Source organism: Cetorhinus maximus, chromosome 12, assembly GCF_964194155.1.
Source record: "Cetorhinus maximus chromosome 12, sCetMax3.hap1.1, whole genome shotgun sequence".
NCBI classification, from domain to species: Eukaryota; Metazoa; Chordata; class Chondrichthyes; order Lamniformes; family Cetorhinidae; genus Cetorhinus; species Cetorhinus maximus.
In genome coordinates, this window is record NC_135890.1 from 70470899 (window position 1) to 70489926 (window position 19028).

The following is a 19028-nucleotide window of genomic DNA, read 5'->3' on the forward strand; positions in this document are numbered from 1 at the left end:
TTCTTAGTCCAAACAATGAAACAGGGATTGAAAACTGTGCTAGGCATGTGTTTGAAATCTTTGGTAGACCATTAATAGCATTTCCTTTGATTTCACAGCCACCAGTAAGTTCTTCAGTGCAGCTTGTGCTCCAGGGGCAGGGATCTCTTTCCCCAACCTCTGCATGCTCTGCCGTGGTAAGAAATCCTACAACAGAGACAGAAATTACTTCTGTGAAACCACAGACAATGAGCCTTACTATGGTTCCGAAGGTGCACTCAGGTACGTTATCTAAAGGGGGGCCTAACCCATGCCAACTAGACTGCTGCATGCTTCTTTCTTTTTTATTCATTCATGGGATGTGGGCATCACTGGCTGGGCCAGCATTTATTGCCCATCCCTAGTTGCCCTTGAGAAGGTGGTGGTGAGCTGCCTTTTTTCTTGAACTGCTGCAGTCCATGTGGTGTATGTACACCCACAGTGCTATTAGGAAGGGAGTTCCAGGATTTTGACCCAGCGACAGTGAAGTAACGGCGATATATTTCCAAATCAGGATGGTGAGTGACTTGGAGGGGAATTTCCAGGTGGCGATGCTCCCATTTATCTGCTGCCCTTGTCCTTCTAGGTGGTAGTGGTCGTGGGTTTGGAAGGTGCTGTCTAAGGAGCCTTGGTGAATTCCTGCAATGCATCTTGTAGATGGTACACAATGCTGCCGCTCTGCATCGGTGTTGAAGGGAGTGGATGTTTATTTTGGTGGATGGGGTGCCAATCAAGCAGGCTGCTTTTTCTGGATGATGTTGAGCTTCTTGAGTGTTGTTGGTGCTGCACTCATCCAGGCAATTGGAGAGTATTCCATCACACTCTTGACTTGCGCTTTGAAGATTGTGAACAGGCTTTGGGGAGTCAGGAGGTGAGTGACCCTCTGCAGAATTCCCAGCCTCTGATATGCTCCTGTAGCCACAGTATTTATATGCCTAGTCCAGTTAATTTTCTGGTCAGTGGTAAGCCCCAGAATGTTGATAGTGGGGGTTCAGTGATGCCATTGAACATCAAGGGGCAATGGTTGGAATATCTCTTGTTGGAGATGGTCATTGCCTGTCACTTGTGGGGCAAGAACATTACTTGCCACTTATCAGCCCAAGCCTGAATATTGTCCATGTCTTGCTGCATATGGACAAATGCTTCAATATATGAGGAGTCGTGAATGGTAATGTACATTGTGCAATGATCAGCGAACATCCCTTCTTCTGACCTTATGATAGAAGGAAGGTCATTGATGAAACAGCTGAAGATGGTTGGGCTTAGGATGTTATCCTGAGGAACACCCACTGCGATGTCCTGGGACTGAGATGATTGACTTCGAACAACCACAACCATCTTCCTTATTGCTAGGTATGACTCCAACCAATGGAAAGTTTTCCTCCTGATTTCCATTGACTTCAGTTTTGGTAGGACCCCTTGATGCCACACTTGGTCAAATATTGTCTTGATGTCAAATGCAGTCACCCTCACCCACCCTCTGGAGTTCAGCTTTTTTGTCCATGTTTGAATCAACGCTGTAATGAGGAAAAGAGTTGAGTGGCCCTAGCAGAACCCAAACTGAGCACCAGTGAGCAGGTTATTACTAAGCAAGTGCCACTTGATAGCAGTGTTGATGACCCCCTCCATCAGTTTACTGATGATCGAGAGTAGACTGATGAGGCAGTAATTGGCTGGGTTGGATTTGTCCTGCTTTTTGTGTGCAGGACATACCTGGGCACAATTTTCCACATTGCCAGGTAGATGCCAGTGTTGTAGCTGCACTGGAACAGCTTGGCTAGGGGCACAAGTTCTGGAGCACAAGTCTTCAGTACTATTGCCGGAATGTTGTCAGGGCCCGTTGCCTTTGCAGTATCCAGTGCCTTCAGCCATTTCTTGATATCATGTGGAGTGAATTGAATTGACTGAAGACTGGCATCTGCGATCTGGGGACCTCAGGAGGAGACCGAGATAGATCATCCACTCAGCACACCTGGCTGAAGATTGTAGCAAATGGTTCAGGCTTATCTTTTGCACTGATATGCTGGGCTCCCTCGTCATTGAGGATGGGGATATTTGTGGAGCCTCCTCCTCCAGTGAGTTGTTTAATTGCCCAACACCATTCATGACTGGATGTGGCAGGACTGCAGAGCTTAGATCTGATCTGTTGGTTGTGGAATTGCTTAGCTCTATCACTCGCTGCTTCATCTGTATGGCAGAATTCTGTGCTTAAAGCAGGTAGAAAATTTCTAAGATGCTTATAATTTCTGGCATTTTCTTGCAGGTGTTTGGAAAAGGAAAATAGTGATGTTGCCTTTCTAGATAGCACAGCTCTGGTCAACATCAATGGTAAGTACACTTCACATGTTTTTATTTCCTTCAAGGTTTTGTTTTGCTCAAGTATTCTAGCCAGAGATTTGTCATGTACACTAGCTCCCCATGTGGCAGTATCTGGTATAGCAGCAGACTGCGAGGCTGCCACAATCGCTGTGTAACAGCCTTCTCTTTGAAGAGGTTAGAAAATGTCACCAGTCAGCGGTTGACTGGCAGTCTGCTGTAGAAAGCCCTTGTTAAGTCCCATTTTGAGATTTGTGCAGTTTTGGTTGTCATAGGTTGAATATTACTGCTCTTTGAGCAGGAACAGAGGAGAGCAGTTATCAGATATTTAAATTACGGCGAAAAGGAGAATTTGGGATTTGTTCTGTTAGGAAAGAGAAGATTTGAAAATAGCAATTTAAATTTTGAAGATTACAATGGGCATTGACAGCATTGATCCATTAAAATTAGGTGATTGGGAGTAAGAAGGGAAGTCAGGTGGAACCTTTTATAGAAAGGCCAAATCTTGTGGAATTAGTCACCAGGGAAGGTATTTGAAACAAATTACCTTTTATTCAAATATCACTGCCATCGGCGTCTGTACCTTTAGCTGTCTGAGTGAGGAATTCTGGAATTCCTCTCTCTCCTCCCTGTCTTTAAGAAGCTCCTTAAAAACTACCTCTAAGACCAAGTTTTTGGTCACCCATCCTAATGTCTCCTTATGTGGCTCGTTGGCAAATTTTGTAAGGGTGTCAAAAACTGAAAATGCTGGAAGCCTAAGACTCTCATCTGCTTGAGCACCTAATAGAAACTTGGACACACGCAGCCCACAACTTTCTGAAAGAAAATCATGGTCAATCGCTTGATAAGGACTACCGGTGGGTTCAGATGTTTACACGCAGTTACTGAAGACAGTAATTTTGACCAGTTATTAGTGCTTTGATCAGAATATTGTCTGCCCTATTATAACCAAGATTGGGTACATAGCCCAGTTGTTGAAATTAGGAACAGCTTCTTTATCAGTTGATTACATGGAGCATGGCGTCTGTATCGGTTTTGTCTGAACAAGAAATCTTGAGGTTGAGAGTTGAAATCCCATCATGGCAAATTTCAATTCATGATATCTAATCATTTGTGGGCTAGCACCAGCCAAAATTGCTATGTAAACTGCCAAATTGCTGTGGAAACCCAGCTGGTTCACCAATGCCCCTTCAGTGGTAGCTGACGGGAAAAAGGACTTTTTACCTACAGGCTGCAATGATGGGTTTTCACGCTGTATTGTCCCAATCCTGCCTCATTAATCATGCATTCCTGGGAAAACACACCCTTTCACTGGCAGGCGGCCTATGATTTGCCCATCATACCATCACCTTGCCGCTCCCTCACGCTGGGCGCCATATTTAAAGTGCAGCCACACGTACATCTCTCAGTGCTTCTAGCCCAAGACTGCCACACAGAAGACATGGCCCAAAAGGCAAGAAGACTGCAGCCCCCTGCTTCAGCGACATATCCTTGGGTCACCTTTTGGATGCAGTGGAGACCTGGCACGAAGTCCACTACCCCAGCTTTGGGCGAAGGCCAGCAAGCAAGGTCATGAATCCAGCATGGAAGGTGATGGCATCGGTGCCCTGCAAAAGAGGATAGCCACCCAGTGCAGAAAGAGGCTGAATGATCTTTGTTCCGCCTGGGTAAGTCACTGTTCTCAGCACTCTCAACTCACATACTCACAAACCCATCACACATCCACAGGGATTTGACACCTCCAGGGACAACACCACTAACTCACACACACCCTCACATCTCCATCAGGCTCATATCCTCTTGAGTTTGCATCCTCATCCTGTCCATGCCTTTGCTCACATAAAAGCATTCCACATAGTGCCATGCATCCTGCTCACACTCTCTCTATCTGTTTTCATGCATAAGACCATAAGACATAGGATCAGAAGTAGGCAATTCAGCCCACCGAGTCTGTTCCGCCATTCAGTGAGATCATGGCTGATCTGATAATCCTCAACTCCACTTCCCTGCCTTTTCCCCATAACCCTTGATTCCCTTACTGATTAAAAACCTGTCTATCTCAGTCTTGAATATACTTAACAACCCAGCTTCTACAGCCCTATGCAGACAAAAATTCCACAGATTCACTACCCTCTGAGAGAAGAAATTCTCCCTCACGATCCCTTACTCTGAGATTATGCCCTCTTGTCCTAGACTCTCCCACAAGGGAAAACAACCTCTCAGCATCAACCCTTGTCAAGCCCCCTAGGGCAGGATATTGATGTCGGCGAGCGGAGGGGCGGGGCCCGCTCGCCGACACGTAAAATGACGCGGGATGACGTCGGGCGGAACTCCCGACGTCATCACGCATCGTTTCAATTTTCAGGTCGGCAGGGGCGCAGCCAAATCAGCTGTGCACCCACTGACCTGTCAATGACCTATTGAGGCCATTTGGAAAGTAATTAGACTAGTTAATGGACATGCCCATCCAACCTTGGCGGGCAGGCTGGGAGCCCTGGCGGGCTTCCGAGAAAGCATGAAACCTCATCCATGGGCGGGATGAGGTTTCATGTAGGTTTTTAAAGATTTAATAAAAGTTTACTTAAAAGTGATGGATATATCCCAAATCATGTGACAGTGTGACACGAGTGCAGGGAAAGCAACTGATTGGTGAGTAGGATTGGTGAGTATTTCTAGTCTTTAAAGTAAAAGTAAGGTCTTTAGTTTGTGTTTAGATCTCTAGCCTTTTTTCCTCTCTTTTTCTTAAAAATAGCTTGTTAACTATAAGATTGATACTGGTGTGTAAAGAAATTAATTAGAATAAAGTGTAAAGAGCGGGGGAATTCTCAAGCGTAAAGAGCAGGGATACTAGAGCAATTAATTAATTAAAATACAATAGTGATGGCAGGATGGGTGATGTGTTGCTGCTGCAGCATGTGGGAGCTGCTGAACACCAAGGTGATCCAGAGCGAACACATCTGTAGTAAGTGTTTGCGGCTCGAGGAACTTTGGATCAGAGTTAAGGAGCTGGAGTCTGAGCTGCAGACATTGTGCCACATCAGGGAGGGGGAAAGCTACCTGGACGCTTTGCTCCAGGAGGCGGTCACACCCCTCAGATTAGGTCATTCAAATTTGGGCTGTGATCAAGGACAGGAGGGTGTGACTGCAGGTGTGGGAGGAATGGGGATCCAGGGGGTAGCGTTCAAGGACCCTCAGCCCCTGCAACTGTCCAACAATTACAAGGTTCTTGCAAGCTGTGTGGATGAGAGCAGAGACTGCAGGGAGGATGAGTGAACTGACTACGGCACCGTGGTACAGGGAGCCATTCAAGTGTAGGGAGGAAATAGGAATGTAGTAGTGGTAGGGGACAGTATAATTAGGGGGATAGATACTGTTTTCTGCAACCATGAGCATGAATCCCAAAGGCTGCGTTGCCTGCCTGATGCCAGGGTAAAGGACATCTCCTCAGGGCTGGAGAGGAACTTGAAGTGGGAGGGGAGGGATCCAGTTGTCATTATCCACATTGGTACCAATGACATTGGTAGGGCTAGAAAGGAGGTTCTGCTGAAAGAATTTGAACAGTTAGGAGCTAAATTAAAAAGCAGAACCTCCAAGGTAATAATCCCGGGATTACTACCTGAGCCATGGGCAAACTGGCATGGAGTAAGTAAAGGCAGGAAGTTAAATGCGTGGCTCAAAGATTGGTGTGGGAAGAATGGGTTTCAGTTCATGGGGAACTGACACCAGTACTGGGGTAGAAGGGAGCTGTTCTGGTGGGATGGGCTTCACTTGAATCGCGCTGGGACCAGTATCCTGGTGAATCGAATAACTAGGGCCATAGAGAGGGCTTTAAACTAAATAGAAGGGGTGAAGGGTCCGGAGAGGGGATACATAGGCTTACAAAGCAATAGGGTATGGCAGCTTTGCAGGGCAGCTATTTAGGTAATAATACCCAGAACATGACAGGAAGGAACAGAGTGTACAAACATTAAAAAAAGGCAGCAAATAGGGTCAGAGGGGGAAAAAATGGTAATAAGGCAAAATTAATGGCCCTTTACTTAAATGCACATAGTATTTGGAACAAAATAAATGAATTAATGGCACAAATAGAGGTTAATGGGTATGATCTTATAGCCATATGTGACATGTTAGAAATTAGTTTGAAAATGGTTTATTTTTTTTAATGACGGATTGAAACCTCCTCCCACCCGTGAATGAGGGCTTACAAAAACTCCAAAGGCCACTTGGCCTTTTCGCCTGCTCACCACCCGTAATGTTGGACGGGCAGCGAAAAATGTATTCAGTTAGATCTTTAATGGCCTTAATAGGCCTGTTAATTGTTGGCGGGCGTGCTGCCATCTCCTGTGCGTGCCTGCTGACCAAAATATCGCACGTCATTTTATGCTTGTTCAGGAATGTTCTGGCCATGGTTACAAGGAGATCAAAGCTGGGAACTAAATATTCAGGGGTATGTGATTTTTAGAAAGGAAGGGAAGGGTGGTGGGGTAGCTTTGTTATTATCAGATGGAATAAGTACGATAGCAAGAAATGATCTTGGATCGGAAGATGTAGAATCCACATGGCTGGAGGTAAGGAATAACAAGGGGAAGAAGACACTGGTGGGAGTAGTCTATAGGTATCCCCCAACAGTAGCTATCAGGAGATAATGAGGGCATGTAAAGAAGGCAGTACATTAATCATGGCTGATTTTAACCTTCATGTAGATTGGGAAAATCAAATTGGCAGAGATGGCAAGAGCAAGAATTCATGGAGTGTATTCAGGACAGTTTCTGAGAACAATATGTTATGGACCCAACCAGGGATCAAGCTATTTTGGATCTGGTAATGTGTAATGAGGCAGGTTTAATAAATAGTCTCAGAGTAAAAGATCCCCTAGGAAACAGAGACCATAACATGATGGAATTTAGCATTCAGTTTGAGAGTGAGAACCTTGGGTTGGAAACAACTGTGCTAAACTTAAATAAGGGTAATTACAAAGAAATAAGGGCAGAGTTGGCTGGAGTTGACTGGGAAAGCAATTTAGCAGAAGAGACGGTTGATGAACAATGGCAGATGTTTAAGAAAATAGTTCACGACTCTCAACAAAGATATATCCCAGTGAGGAAGAAGGATTCAAGGAAAGGGATCAAACAACCATAGTTAACCAAGGAAGTTAAGGACAGTATCAAATTGAAAGAAAAATACATAAAATGTGGCAAAGATTAGTGGTAAGCCAGAGGATTGGGAAAGTTTTAAAAGCCAACAAAAGATGACCAAAAAATAATGAAGGAGAAACTAAACTTTGAGGGTAAACCAGAAAGTAATACAAAGACAGATAGTAAGAGCTTCTTTAAGTATATAAGAAGGAAGAGAGAGGCCAAAGTGAACATAGGCCCCTTAGGGAATGAGGCTGGGGAAATAATAATGGGGAACCAGGAAATGGCAAAGGAGTCGAATAAATACTTTGCATCAGTCTTCACGGTAGAAGACACTAATAGCATTCCAAAAATACTAAATAATCAAGCGCAAAGGAGGAGGAGGAAATAAATACAATAACTATCACTAGAGAAAAAGTACTCGGGAAACTAATGGGGCAAAAGGCCGATAAGTCCCCTGGACCTGATGGGTTGCATCCTAGGATATTAAAAGAAGTAGCTACAGAGATAGTGGATACACTGGTAGTAATCTTCCAAGAAACCTTAGATTCTGGAAAATTCCCAGAGGATTAGAAAACTGCCAATATAACACCTTTATTCAGAAAAAGGGGGAGACAAAAAACAGGTAACTATAGGCCAGTTAGCTTAACATCTGTCATTGGGAAAATGTCAGTGTCTATTTTAAAAGATATAATAGCAGAGCATTTAGAAATGCATAATATAATCAAGCAGAGTCAGCATGGCTTCATGAAGGGGAAATCATGCCTGACAAATTTATTAGAATTCTTTGAGGAGGTGACAAACAGGATAGATAAAGGGGAACCAGTAGATGTAATATACCTATGATGTTGGGGGTAGTATATTAGCATGGATAGAGGATTGACTAACTAATAGAAGACAGAGAGTTGGGATAAGAGGGGCATTTTCAGGATGGCAACCTGTAACTAGTGGAGTGCCATAGGGGTCAGTGCTGGGGCCACAATTATTTACAATATATATTAATGACATGGATCAGGGAAGTGAATATACTATTGCCAAGTTTGCGGATGACACAAAAATAGGTGGGAAGACAAGTGGCGAGGATGACACAAAGCGTCTACAGAGGGATATGGCAAAAACTTGGCAGGTGGAATATAATGTGGGAAAATGTGAGGTTATGCACTATGGCTGGAAGGTCTTAGGCAACGACCTTTCCTCATTGCAGCACTGCAATGGCTGCCTCAAGCTTCAGTGCATCCCTTAGTATGTAGTCCTAGACCTTGAAATGTGCCAGTCTGAAACACTCGGTCGGGAAAAGTCTTTGCACTGTAAGACCAACAAGTTTTGGGCAGCCAAAGGAGCGTCGTTCACCGAGTTGATGATCCTCCAGCTGCAGCTGGTGTTTGTCTTGGCGTGTGCCGTTGGGAACAGCCTAAAGAGCACAGAGTCCTGTGTCATAGAGCTGCTTGGGATGAACCTTGATAAAGACCAGTGCATCTCTCTCCAGACCTTTGCAAAGGCACATTCCACGAGGAGGTGGACTGTGGCCTCTTCCCCACCACAGCCATCTCGAGGGGCTAGTGTACTGGCAAACTGAATAACTAGGGCTGTGGAGAGGGCTTGAACTAAACAGAGGAGGGGAGGCTTCTGGCAAGGGGGTATGTAGGTTTACAAGGCAAAACCACATGGCAGCCTTGCAGGGCAGCTATTTAGATAATGATATCCAGAGTGTGACAGGAAGGGACAGAGTGTACAAACATTTTTAAAAAGCAGCAATTAGGGTCAAAAGGGGAAAAATGGTAAAAAGGCAAAAATAATGGCTCTTTATTTAAATGCATGTAGTCTTTGGAATAAAATAAATGAATTAACAGCACAAATAGAGGTTAAGGGCCTGATCTTGTAGCCATTATGGAGACACAGTTACAAGGAGATCGAAGCTGGGAACTAAATATTCAGGGCTATGTGACTTTTCGAATGGACAGGCAGGAAGGAAAGGGTGGTGGGGTAGCTTTGTTAGTAGGAGGTGGAATAAGTACGATAGCAAGAAAGGATCTTGGATCAGAAGATGTAGAATCCATATGGGTGGAGGTAAGTAATCACAAAGGGAAAAAGACACTGATGGGAGTAGTCTATAGGCCCCCTGACAGTAGCTATACTGTAGGATGGAGAATAAATCAGGCGATAATGAGGGCATGTAAAAAAGGCAGTACATTAATCATGGGTGGCTTTAATCTTCATGTAGATTGAGAAAATCAAATTGACAGAGGTAGCCATGAGCAAGAATTCATAGAGTGTATTTGGGACAGTTTCTTAGAACAATATGTTGTGAATTGAACCGGGGTTCAGACTACTGGTAATGTGTAATGAGGCACGTTTTGTAAATAATCTCAGAGTAAAGGATCCCCTAGGAAATGGTGACCATAATATGGTAGAATTTAGCATTAGCTTGAGAATGAGAAACTTGGGTCGGAAACAACTGTACTAAACTCAACTAAGGGTAATTACAATGGAATGAGGGCAAAGTTGGCTGGAGTGGACTGGGAAAGCAGTTTAGCAGAAAAGACGGTTGATGAATAATGGCAGACGTTTAAGAAAATAGTTCATGACTCTCAACAAAGATATATCCCAGTGAGGAACAAGGATTATAAGAAGGGGATAAACCAACCATGGCTGACCAAGCAAGTTAAGGACAGTATCAAATTGAAAGAAAAAATATACAATGTGGCCAACATTAGTAGTAAGCCAGAGGATTGGGAAAGTTTTAAAAACAACAAAAGATGACCAAAAAATAATAAAGAGGGAGAAACTAAACTTTGAGGGTAAAGTAGCAAGTAATATAAAAACAGACAGTAAGAACTACTTTAAATATTTTAAAAGGAAGAGAGAGGCCAACGTGAACATAGACCCCTTCGAGAATGAAGCTGGGGAAATAATAATGGGGAACCAGGAAATGGCAGAGGAGTTGAATTAACACTTTGCTTCTGTCTTCAGAGTAGAAGATAAAAATAGCATTCCAAAAATACTAAATAATCAAGGGGCAAAATGGAGGGAAGAAATAAATACAATAACCATCTCTAGAGAAAAATTACTAGGGCAACTAATGGGGCTAAAGGCCGATATGTCCCCTGGACCTGAGGGGTTGCATCCTAGGATATTAAAGGAAGTAGTTACAGAGATATTGGATGCACTGGTTGTAATCTTCCAAGAATCCTTAGATTCTGGAGAAGTCCCAGAGTATTGGAGAACAGCCAATGTACCACCCTTATTCAAAAAGAGAGGGAGACAAAAAACCAGGTAACTATGGGCCACTTAGCTTAACATCTGTCATTGGGAATATTTTGGAGTCTATTATAAAGAGGTAATAGCAGAGCATTGAGAAATACATAATCTAATCAAGCAGAGTCAGCATGGCTTCATGAAGGGGAAATCATGCCTAACAATTTATTAGAATTCTTTGAGGAGGTAACAAGCAAGATAGATAAAGGGGAATCAGTAGATGTAATATGTTTGGATTTCCAAAAGACGTTTGACGAGGTACCATACATAAGGCTACTTAATAAGATAAGGTCCCAAGGTGTTGGGGGTAGGATATTAGCATGGATAGAGGATTGGCTAACTAATAGAAGATAGAGAGTTGGGATAAGGGGGGCATTTTCAGGATGGCAACCTGTAGCTAGTGGAGTGCCACAGAGGTCAGTGCTGGGGCCTCAGTTATTTACAACATATATTGATCACTTAGATAAGGGAAGTGAATGTACTATTGCCAAGTTACGGATGACGCGAAAATAGGTGGGAAGGCAAGTGGTGAGGATGACACAAGGAATCTACAGAGGGATATGGATTGGGTAAGTGAGCGGGCAAAAACTCGGCAGATGGAATATAATGTGGGAAAATGTGAGGTTATGCATTTTGTCAGGAAGAATAGAGGAGCTGAATATTATTTAAACTGAGAAAGACTGCAGAAGGGTGTAGCACAAAAGGATTTGGGAGTCCTTGTGCACGAATCCCAAAAACCTAATATCCAAGTTCAGCAGGTAATAGCGAAGGTAAATGGAATGATGGCCTTTATTTCAAAGGGAATGAAGTATAAAAGTAGGGAAGTCTTGCTAAAACTATACAAGGCACTAGTTAGACCACACCTAGAATACTGTGAACAGTTTGGTCCCCTTATATAAGGATACTGGCATTGGAGGCAGTCCAAAGAATCCGGGTATGAGGAGAGGTTGAGTAGGTTGGGCCTCCATACCTGGGATCAACCAGTCAATCTGTGGAATTCTTTACCGCAGTGGGCTGTAGAGGGTGGGTCTTTAAGTATATTCAAGGCTGAGATAGACAGATTTTTAATCAGTAAGGGAATCAAGGGTTATGGGGAAAAGGCAAGAAAGTGGAGTTGAGGATTATCAGATCAGCCATGATCTCATTGAATGGCAGAGAAGACTCGATGTGCCGAATGGCCTACTTCTGCTCCTACATCATATGGTCTAAGTGGTGCCCACCTGTGCACGAATGGAGGTCTCCATGTGACGTATGGCGGACACTATGGAGACCCTGGTCCAGCAGAATGCGGAGATGCGTGCAGACCTGCACTCCTTCTCAGTGGCCATGGGTGAGTTCCTGCAGTAGCAACTCGAGGGGGAAACAGGGCGTCTTGATAACCCTCCAGGTGCCCCTTCCCCTAAAAGAATCAGGCCGGGTATTAGGGAACGCAAAGGGATGAGGAGCGGCATCTGGATGCCCCTAGGTCATCCACTCATGAATCTCAGAGGCTGTCCTCTTCCTCCAAGTCCCCTCAACCTTATCCTCTGTCACCACAGAGGGAGCAGTTGGCCCACGGGAGGACGGCCAAAGCAAGCCGGGGCCCCCAAGGCCTCGATTCTCCAGAGGACCCATGCTGAAGTCATCAGAGGCAACGGGGCCAACATTGCACAGGCTGTCTCCACCCCTGCTGCAGATGTCAGGGCAGCACCTAGAAGAAGTGGTAGGCCTAGAAAAGTTAAGAATTTCTGATCTCAAGTGGTTACATGGATGAACACATTTTCTCACTTTATAATCTGAAAATATATTCACTTTCACTGAATAATGTGTAGGGGTGCCTTTTAGATTCATTTACAGGCTACGCAAATCCTCCCCATGCATCCTCCCCCGCTAGCAGTTCAGCTGCACGCAGCCAGCCCATGAGTAATTCTGGAAAGAGAAGTGTATGTGTGACAGGGCCTTTCAGAGTCTCATGCAAGCACTCTCCCAAGCACATAGGTCCTTCCTCCATTACACTCATTTCAATGTCCTGAATATTTTCAATGCTGCCTGCTGGGGATCTCCTCCATTGTTATCTGCATTGGCCGGCAATCCACCCACCCACTGATTTCACTCCCATGCTGCAACTGTTCCCGCCCAACACGAGGCTCCTTTCACTTTCAATTTTGCAAAATGATACTGGTGAAGTATGTCTTTAGCTCCCCTGTCCTTTCCCCTCCCTTCATCACTGATGTCCTTTCCCCCATTCACCATTGACCCCCCACCGGCATCACCTTCCACCCCCCCCACCATCACTTACCAGCCAGAACTCTTTTCTTCCCGGATGCCCAGGTGAACGTGCACATTCCCTACCTTCCTGAGAATCCCACCCTCATCCACATTGACCTCCCCAGCCTTCTTCCCACCCCCAGGGTCTGTGTCTGCCTCCGAGTCCCCACCAAGTGCCATCACCATCACTTCTACGACATCGTCGCACCTTCATCCTCCTACCCTACCGGCTCACTCTGCCCTCTCTCATTCTCACCATTCCCTTCTATCAAGTCCACTCTCATTTCGCTCCCCAGTCAATTGCTCCATAGACCGCTACCTTGCACATCCACCTGGACATCTGCCCCTTACATCTTCCTTCAACCTTACTCCTTCCTCCATCCTTGCCCCTTCCTCCACCTTACTCCTTCTTCCCTCCAGACTTCTTCCTCCCCCTAGACTCCCCACTACGAACTCCTGCCCTTACACCTTCCTCCCCCCTTACACCTACTTCCCCATTTGCCGCATTCTACCTGTTACACCCTCCTCCCCCTGTACTCCCTTCCCCCCCTCCCAACCTCACCACCCCCTGCAGTACACCTTCCTCTCCAGCTTACAGCAAGATCCCCCCCCTCTCCAGCCCCTCTACAATCATCCGCAGCAGGTCATGGCCAAGACACTGATGTCCTGAAACAGACCCTCAATGGTGATCTTCCACCTTCCATGAGCAGCTTTGTGGCAGAGCCGTGTCCATCAGAATCCACGCAGCATGCAATGCATGTGTTCCTCCAGGGTCCCATTGCAGTCGGGCTGCAGCATCCTCTGCTCCTTGGATGCCCACAATGTGAACAAGGCCCTGACAGCAAGTCCCGACTTCTGCATGTCACACTTGTCAAGATGTGTTGTGCACTGGCGTGTTTTCCTGCCAACATGGGTGGTAAATTTGAAGTGGGGGATGATTCCAGCGGGCAGGGCTTATAATGATCTGCAGATGTATGAAAATGAAGTTCCCGACGTCCAGGAGCAGGAAAAGCGGCCCACCATTGATGGGTGGAGCAGACAATCGCAAACTAGTTTCACGATGACATGAAACTGATTTTTGGTTTCCCTGCCATTTTGCCTGCTCACACCCGCCATGACGGCCAACACCAATAAGCACAGAAAATTCCGCCCACAGCCCCAGAATAAGGGACAGCCCATTTAAGACTGAGATGAAGAGGAATTTCTTCACTCAGAGGGTGGTGAATATTTGGAATTCTCTATAGAATAGAAGTAAAAACAGAGTGAAAGTGGATATAGAGTGATGGGTTCAGGTCCAGAGCAACAGCCACAATGCACACGGAAATGGACTCAGGGAAAACTCAGATTACATAGGTCTGGTTACCAAAAAATTAGAAGAGATAAAAACCTGATAGTAAATGGGAAATTGATAGGAGATAATAGGAAGGAATCCAGAGTTAAAGTCTGAGGTCTCTTCCCGCGCTGTTATGTGCCTTCTAAGACAAACAATTGTCTAATTATTCTCCTCAGCATCAGAAGTAACCAAATATAAGCTGCTTTGCACTGATGGAACCCAGGCCAATCTGAAGGATTTCAGAAAATGTAATCTTGGACGGGGGCCCGGCAATGCCATTGTGACCAGATACAACTACAGAAAGATGACACGGAAATTTCTTGCTGTGGCTCAGGTACATTAACCCACTGCTATGTGACAGGACCAGGACTGTTTTATTTGATCGATGATCTGTCTGTTAATAACTATATGACAACTTAGAAACATAAACTGGTTACAGCAGTGCCGACTCTTTGTAAGAGCAAGTCACCTAGTCCCGCTGCCCCGCCTTATCCCCGTAGCCCTGTAAGTTTCTCTCTTCATATTCTGAAAGCCATGATTGAATCTGCCTCCATTACACTTTCAGGCAGTACATTCCAGATCCTAACCACTCATTAGAAAGCTTTTCCTCACGTCGCTGTTGCTTCTTTTGCCAATCACCTTAAATCTGTGTTCATTGGTTCTTGACCCTTTCACCAGTGGGATCAGCTTTTCCCTATCTACTCTGTTCAAACCCTTTATAATTTTGAACAGCTCTATCAAATCTCCTTTTAATTCTCGTCTTCCAGGAGAACAGCCCCGGCTTCTCCAATCTATCCACATAACTGAAGTTCCCCATCCCTGAACCAATTCTCATGAATTTTTCATGCCTTCACATCCTTCCTAAAGAGTGGTGCCCAGAATTGGACATAATACTCCAGTTGAGGCTGAACCAGTGTTTTAAAAAGTGCACCGTGACTTGCTTACTTTTGAAGCCCATGATTTGTGTGCATATAGTCCCCAGATCTCTCTGTTCCCGCATCCCCTTTAGAATTGCACCCTTTATTTTCTACTGCCCCTCCTCATTTTTTCCACTCAAATAAATCTCTGCACACTTCTAGGACTTAAAGGAGTGCAGCAGTCTTCTATGAAAAAGTGTCTGGTAAATGTTTGTTTAAAAAAATCAGTGCAGTATTGAGTTAGGATGCATCAGTGTGTCACTTATGTGTGTCTTTACTGAGATGTATATGACACATGATTCTTTTTCAAGTAATCAGACCAGCTAAGCAACTTGTTATACAGGCGAGGTTCATTTCAAATCCCTCATTAAAACATAGTGCTCACCAAGAAACCCTGCTGTAAGTTTTTCACTCGGCATTTAGCGCAGACTAGTGTGATTCCTTAACTTCAACCTTGGGAGGCAGACATCACTAGCAAGCCCGGAGTTTATAGTCCAGCCCTAGTTGTCCTTGGGAAGGTGGTGGTGAGCTGCCTTCTTGAACCGCTGCAGCTTTTGTGGTGCTGCAAAGTCGTGAGTTCCAACATTTTGACTCGGTCTCAATAAAGGAATGGTGATATATGTTCAATTCTGGATTATTTTCTGCCCCAGGTTCTGTATTTTTACATGAATGGAGGCAATAAAAACACTGGTTTTTGAGTGTTAACTAATCAGTCACCCTTTTTATAGCCTATCGAATTATCCTATCCCCCTAGAGGGGAGCTTAGGCTGAAGGAGTACAGGTGGAAAATTGGTGCTACTTTTCTGTTGTCCTGTCACTGATTGGTGCTCCTGTCAAGAAAGGGGCCCTGTTGGGAATATGGGAGCACTGAAGTTAGTCCATAGTTTCCAATGAGGGTCATTGCTTGGAAACTGCACTCCTGTTTGGACTAGGTCTATTCCATAACCCCATCCTCCCACTTCGTTCATTCTGGGATGTTGGGACTCCAAGCCAATGACAAATTGGCACCCAGATGGAAGTGCAGGATCAACCCTCTTAATTCAATGTCGAAAGCTCCCTGCTTCTGATGATGTGAGAAACAATGTGAATTAGCATGTCACAAATGGAAATGAGACCGCAATCAGATCAGCCATGATCTTATTGAATGGCGGAACAGGCTCAAAGAGCCAAATGGCCCACCCCTGCTCCTGTGACGCACTATTTGATTGTGACTGTCCCTAGTCCTTCTCTTTGTTATGGTTGACCATTCTCCTCTAACAGCTCTCCTCCATTATTCAGCTCACTGAGACTGCCCTCACTTGGTTTTGCTCTTACCTATTGAACTGTAGTTACAGAATCTCCTATAATGGTTTTACTTCCTGCTCCAACACCATTAATTCTGCAATTCCCCAAGGATCCATTATTGGCCCCTCCTCTTTGTCATCTAAATGCCACTGTTCAGCAACATTTTTGGATCTTCCATTGGGTTGATGAACACATCTTTGGGTTGCACAAGTACACTGACAACACCGCCACCTTTTTTTTTATTCGTTTATGGGATGTGAACGGGAGTCTCTGGCTAGGCCAACATTTATTGCCCATCCCTAATTGCCCTTGTTCAAAGAGCAGTTAAGAGTCAACCACAGTGCTGTGGGTCTGATGTAAGGATAGCAGATTTCTTTCCTGAAGGAAGGAACATGAGGGAACCAGGTGGTTTTTAACAACAATCGTTTCATGGTTGTCATCAGATTTTTAATTCCAGATTTTTATTAAATTCAAATTTCACCATCTACCATGGTGGGATTCAAACCCAGGTCCCCAGAGTGTTAGCCTGGATCTCTGGAATACTAGTCCAGTAACCATACCACCATGCTACCACCTCCCTCTCTCGACTCCTCCACTGCCCCTGATTTCTCATGATGTTTGTACTGGATATTCTGCAATTTCAGCCAATTAAAAGTTGAGAATTGAGTTGGGGATGGAATGTTCCCTTGCAAAGCATTCCATCCCCAACCCTGCCACTGTCTCAGGCTGAACCACACTGTTCACAATCTTGGTGCCCTATTAGATTCCAAGCTGAGTTTCTAGGTCCACATGCTCTCCATCACAAAGATTGCCTACCTCAACCTTCACACTATTACCTGTCTCTGCCCCATCACAGCTCATCTGTTGCTTAAACCCTCACCCATGCCTTTGTCACCTACAGACTTGGCTATTCCAATGCTCCACTGGCCCACCTCCCACCTTGCAGCCTTCAGAAAATTGAGGTAATCCAAAACTCTGTTGCCCATATCTAACTAGCACCGTGTTTAAATCCCTCCACTGCCTCGCTCCTCCCTGTCTCTGTAACCTCCTCCAGACCTCCACAGCTCTAAAGTCGCTGTCTTGCACATCCTCAATTTTGATTGCTTCGGCTGCCTAGATCCTAAGCTCTGGAACCCTCTCCACGTCTCTTGAAATGAAATCAGAAAATGCTGGAAAAACTTAGCACGTCTGGCAGCATCTGTGGAGAGAGAAACAGAGTTAACATTTTGAGGCCAACATTACTCTTCTTTGGAACTGGAGAGTTCCTTCTCCTTTAAGATACTCTTTAAAGCTAAACTTTTGGTCATCTCCTTATGTAGCTCAATGCCAAATGTTTGATAATCGTTCCTGTGAAGCACCTTGGGATATTTTACTATGTTAAAGGTGCTACATAAACATAAGTTGTTGTTGCTGGTGCTGAAGGCTCTGCTTCAGCTGAGAATTGTTATAATGACATTGTCAAATTTGACAATCACATTGTGTGATATTATTATGCAAATACTTAGCATGTTTGCATCAAACTCCTCCTAACAAAGTTAATAAGTTATCACAAATGGGTAATGTCTTCGGGCAGGATTTTCCCATCGGTGAGTGGGGGGGGGCGGAGCCCGCTCTCTGACGCATAAAATGACACGCAGTGACATCGGGAGGAACTCCCGACATCACCGTGCCCATTTAAATTTTCAGGTAGGCGAGGGTGCAGCAATATCAGCTTTGCGCCCGCCGACTGTGAGGCCATTGACTAGAGTCATTAAACTAGTTAATGGACCTGCCCATCCAACCTTAAGGTCGGTGGGTAGGCCAGGAGCCCTAGTGGGAATTAGAAAAAACATGAAACCTCATCCATGGGCGGGATGAGGTTTCATGTAGGTTGTAAAAAATTTAATTAAGGTTTGTTTAAAAATTATGGACATGTCCCAACTCATGTGACAGTGTCACATGAGGGGACATGTCAGGGAATTTTTTTTTTCTATTTTTAATATTTTTGACAGTAGAGGCGATCTCCCTGAGGCAGCACTTAGACTCAGGGAGATGAGTGCGCTCTTTCGTGCGCATGCGTGAAAGAGCGCACTCTTGGGTTTAGGGATTCCCCCCCGACTGCACAGGGAGTGCATAACGCTTCCATGTGGACATCACGCTGGGTAGGCCTTAATTGGCCCGCCCACGTAAAATGGCGGCACGCCCCCAATTGGGGGCACCGATTGGAGGCGCGTCTCCGCGTGCCCACAATTCAACTTCACCCTCGATGGGGGGAAAGTCCTGCCCTTGGAGTAGGAGACACAGAAAACATTAGGAACATAGACATTTGCAGCACAGCAGGATCTCAGTGGGTGAGAATTTTTCTGGCAGAGGTCTCCCAGTTGTCCACTGTGACTTCAACAAACAATCTGCGGAAAGCTTCTGAGAAAGGGGCTAGGCAATATCAGAACAGACCTCTGTGGGAATCGAACCCCATTATGTCCATGTGCTTCCCTGCTGGAAGAATCCAAAATTACACCCATCGCCTCATTGACTCTGTCACTC

General features: G+C 45.0%; 1 protein-coding gene across 1 annotated transcript in view; it reads left to right on the plus strand.

Annotated features, from left to right (window-relative positions):
• The window catches only part of sxph (saxiphilin), a 124822-nt gene that overhangs the window by 38472 nt on the left and 67322 nt on the right, over nucleotides 1-19028 (plus strand). The window contains exons 5-7 of the mRNA XM_078552849.1: nucleotides 99-261; nucleotides 2282-2346; nucleotides 14481-14638. Coding sequence (XP_078408975.1) covers nucleotides 99-261; nucleotides 2282-2346; nucleotides 14481-14638 — 386 coding nt within the window. The remainder of the gene's footprint in view (nucleotides 1-98; nucleotides 262-2281; nucleotides 2347-14480; nucleotides 14639-19028) is intronic.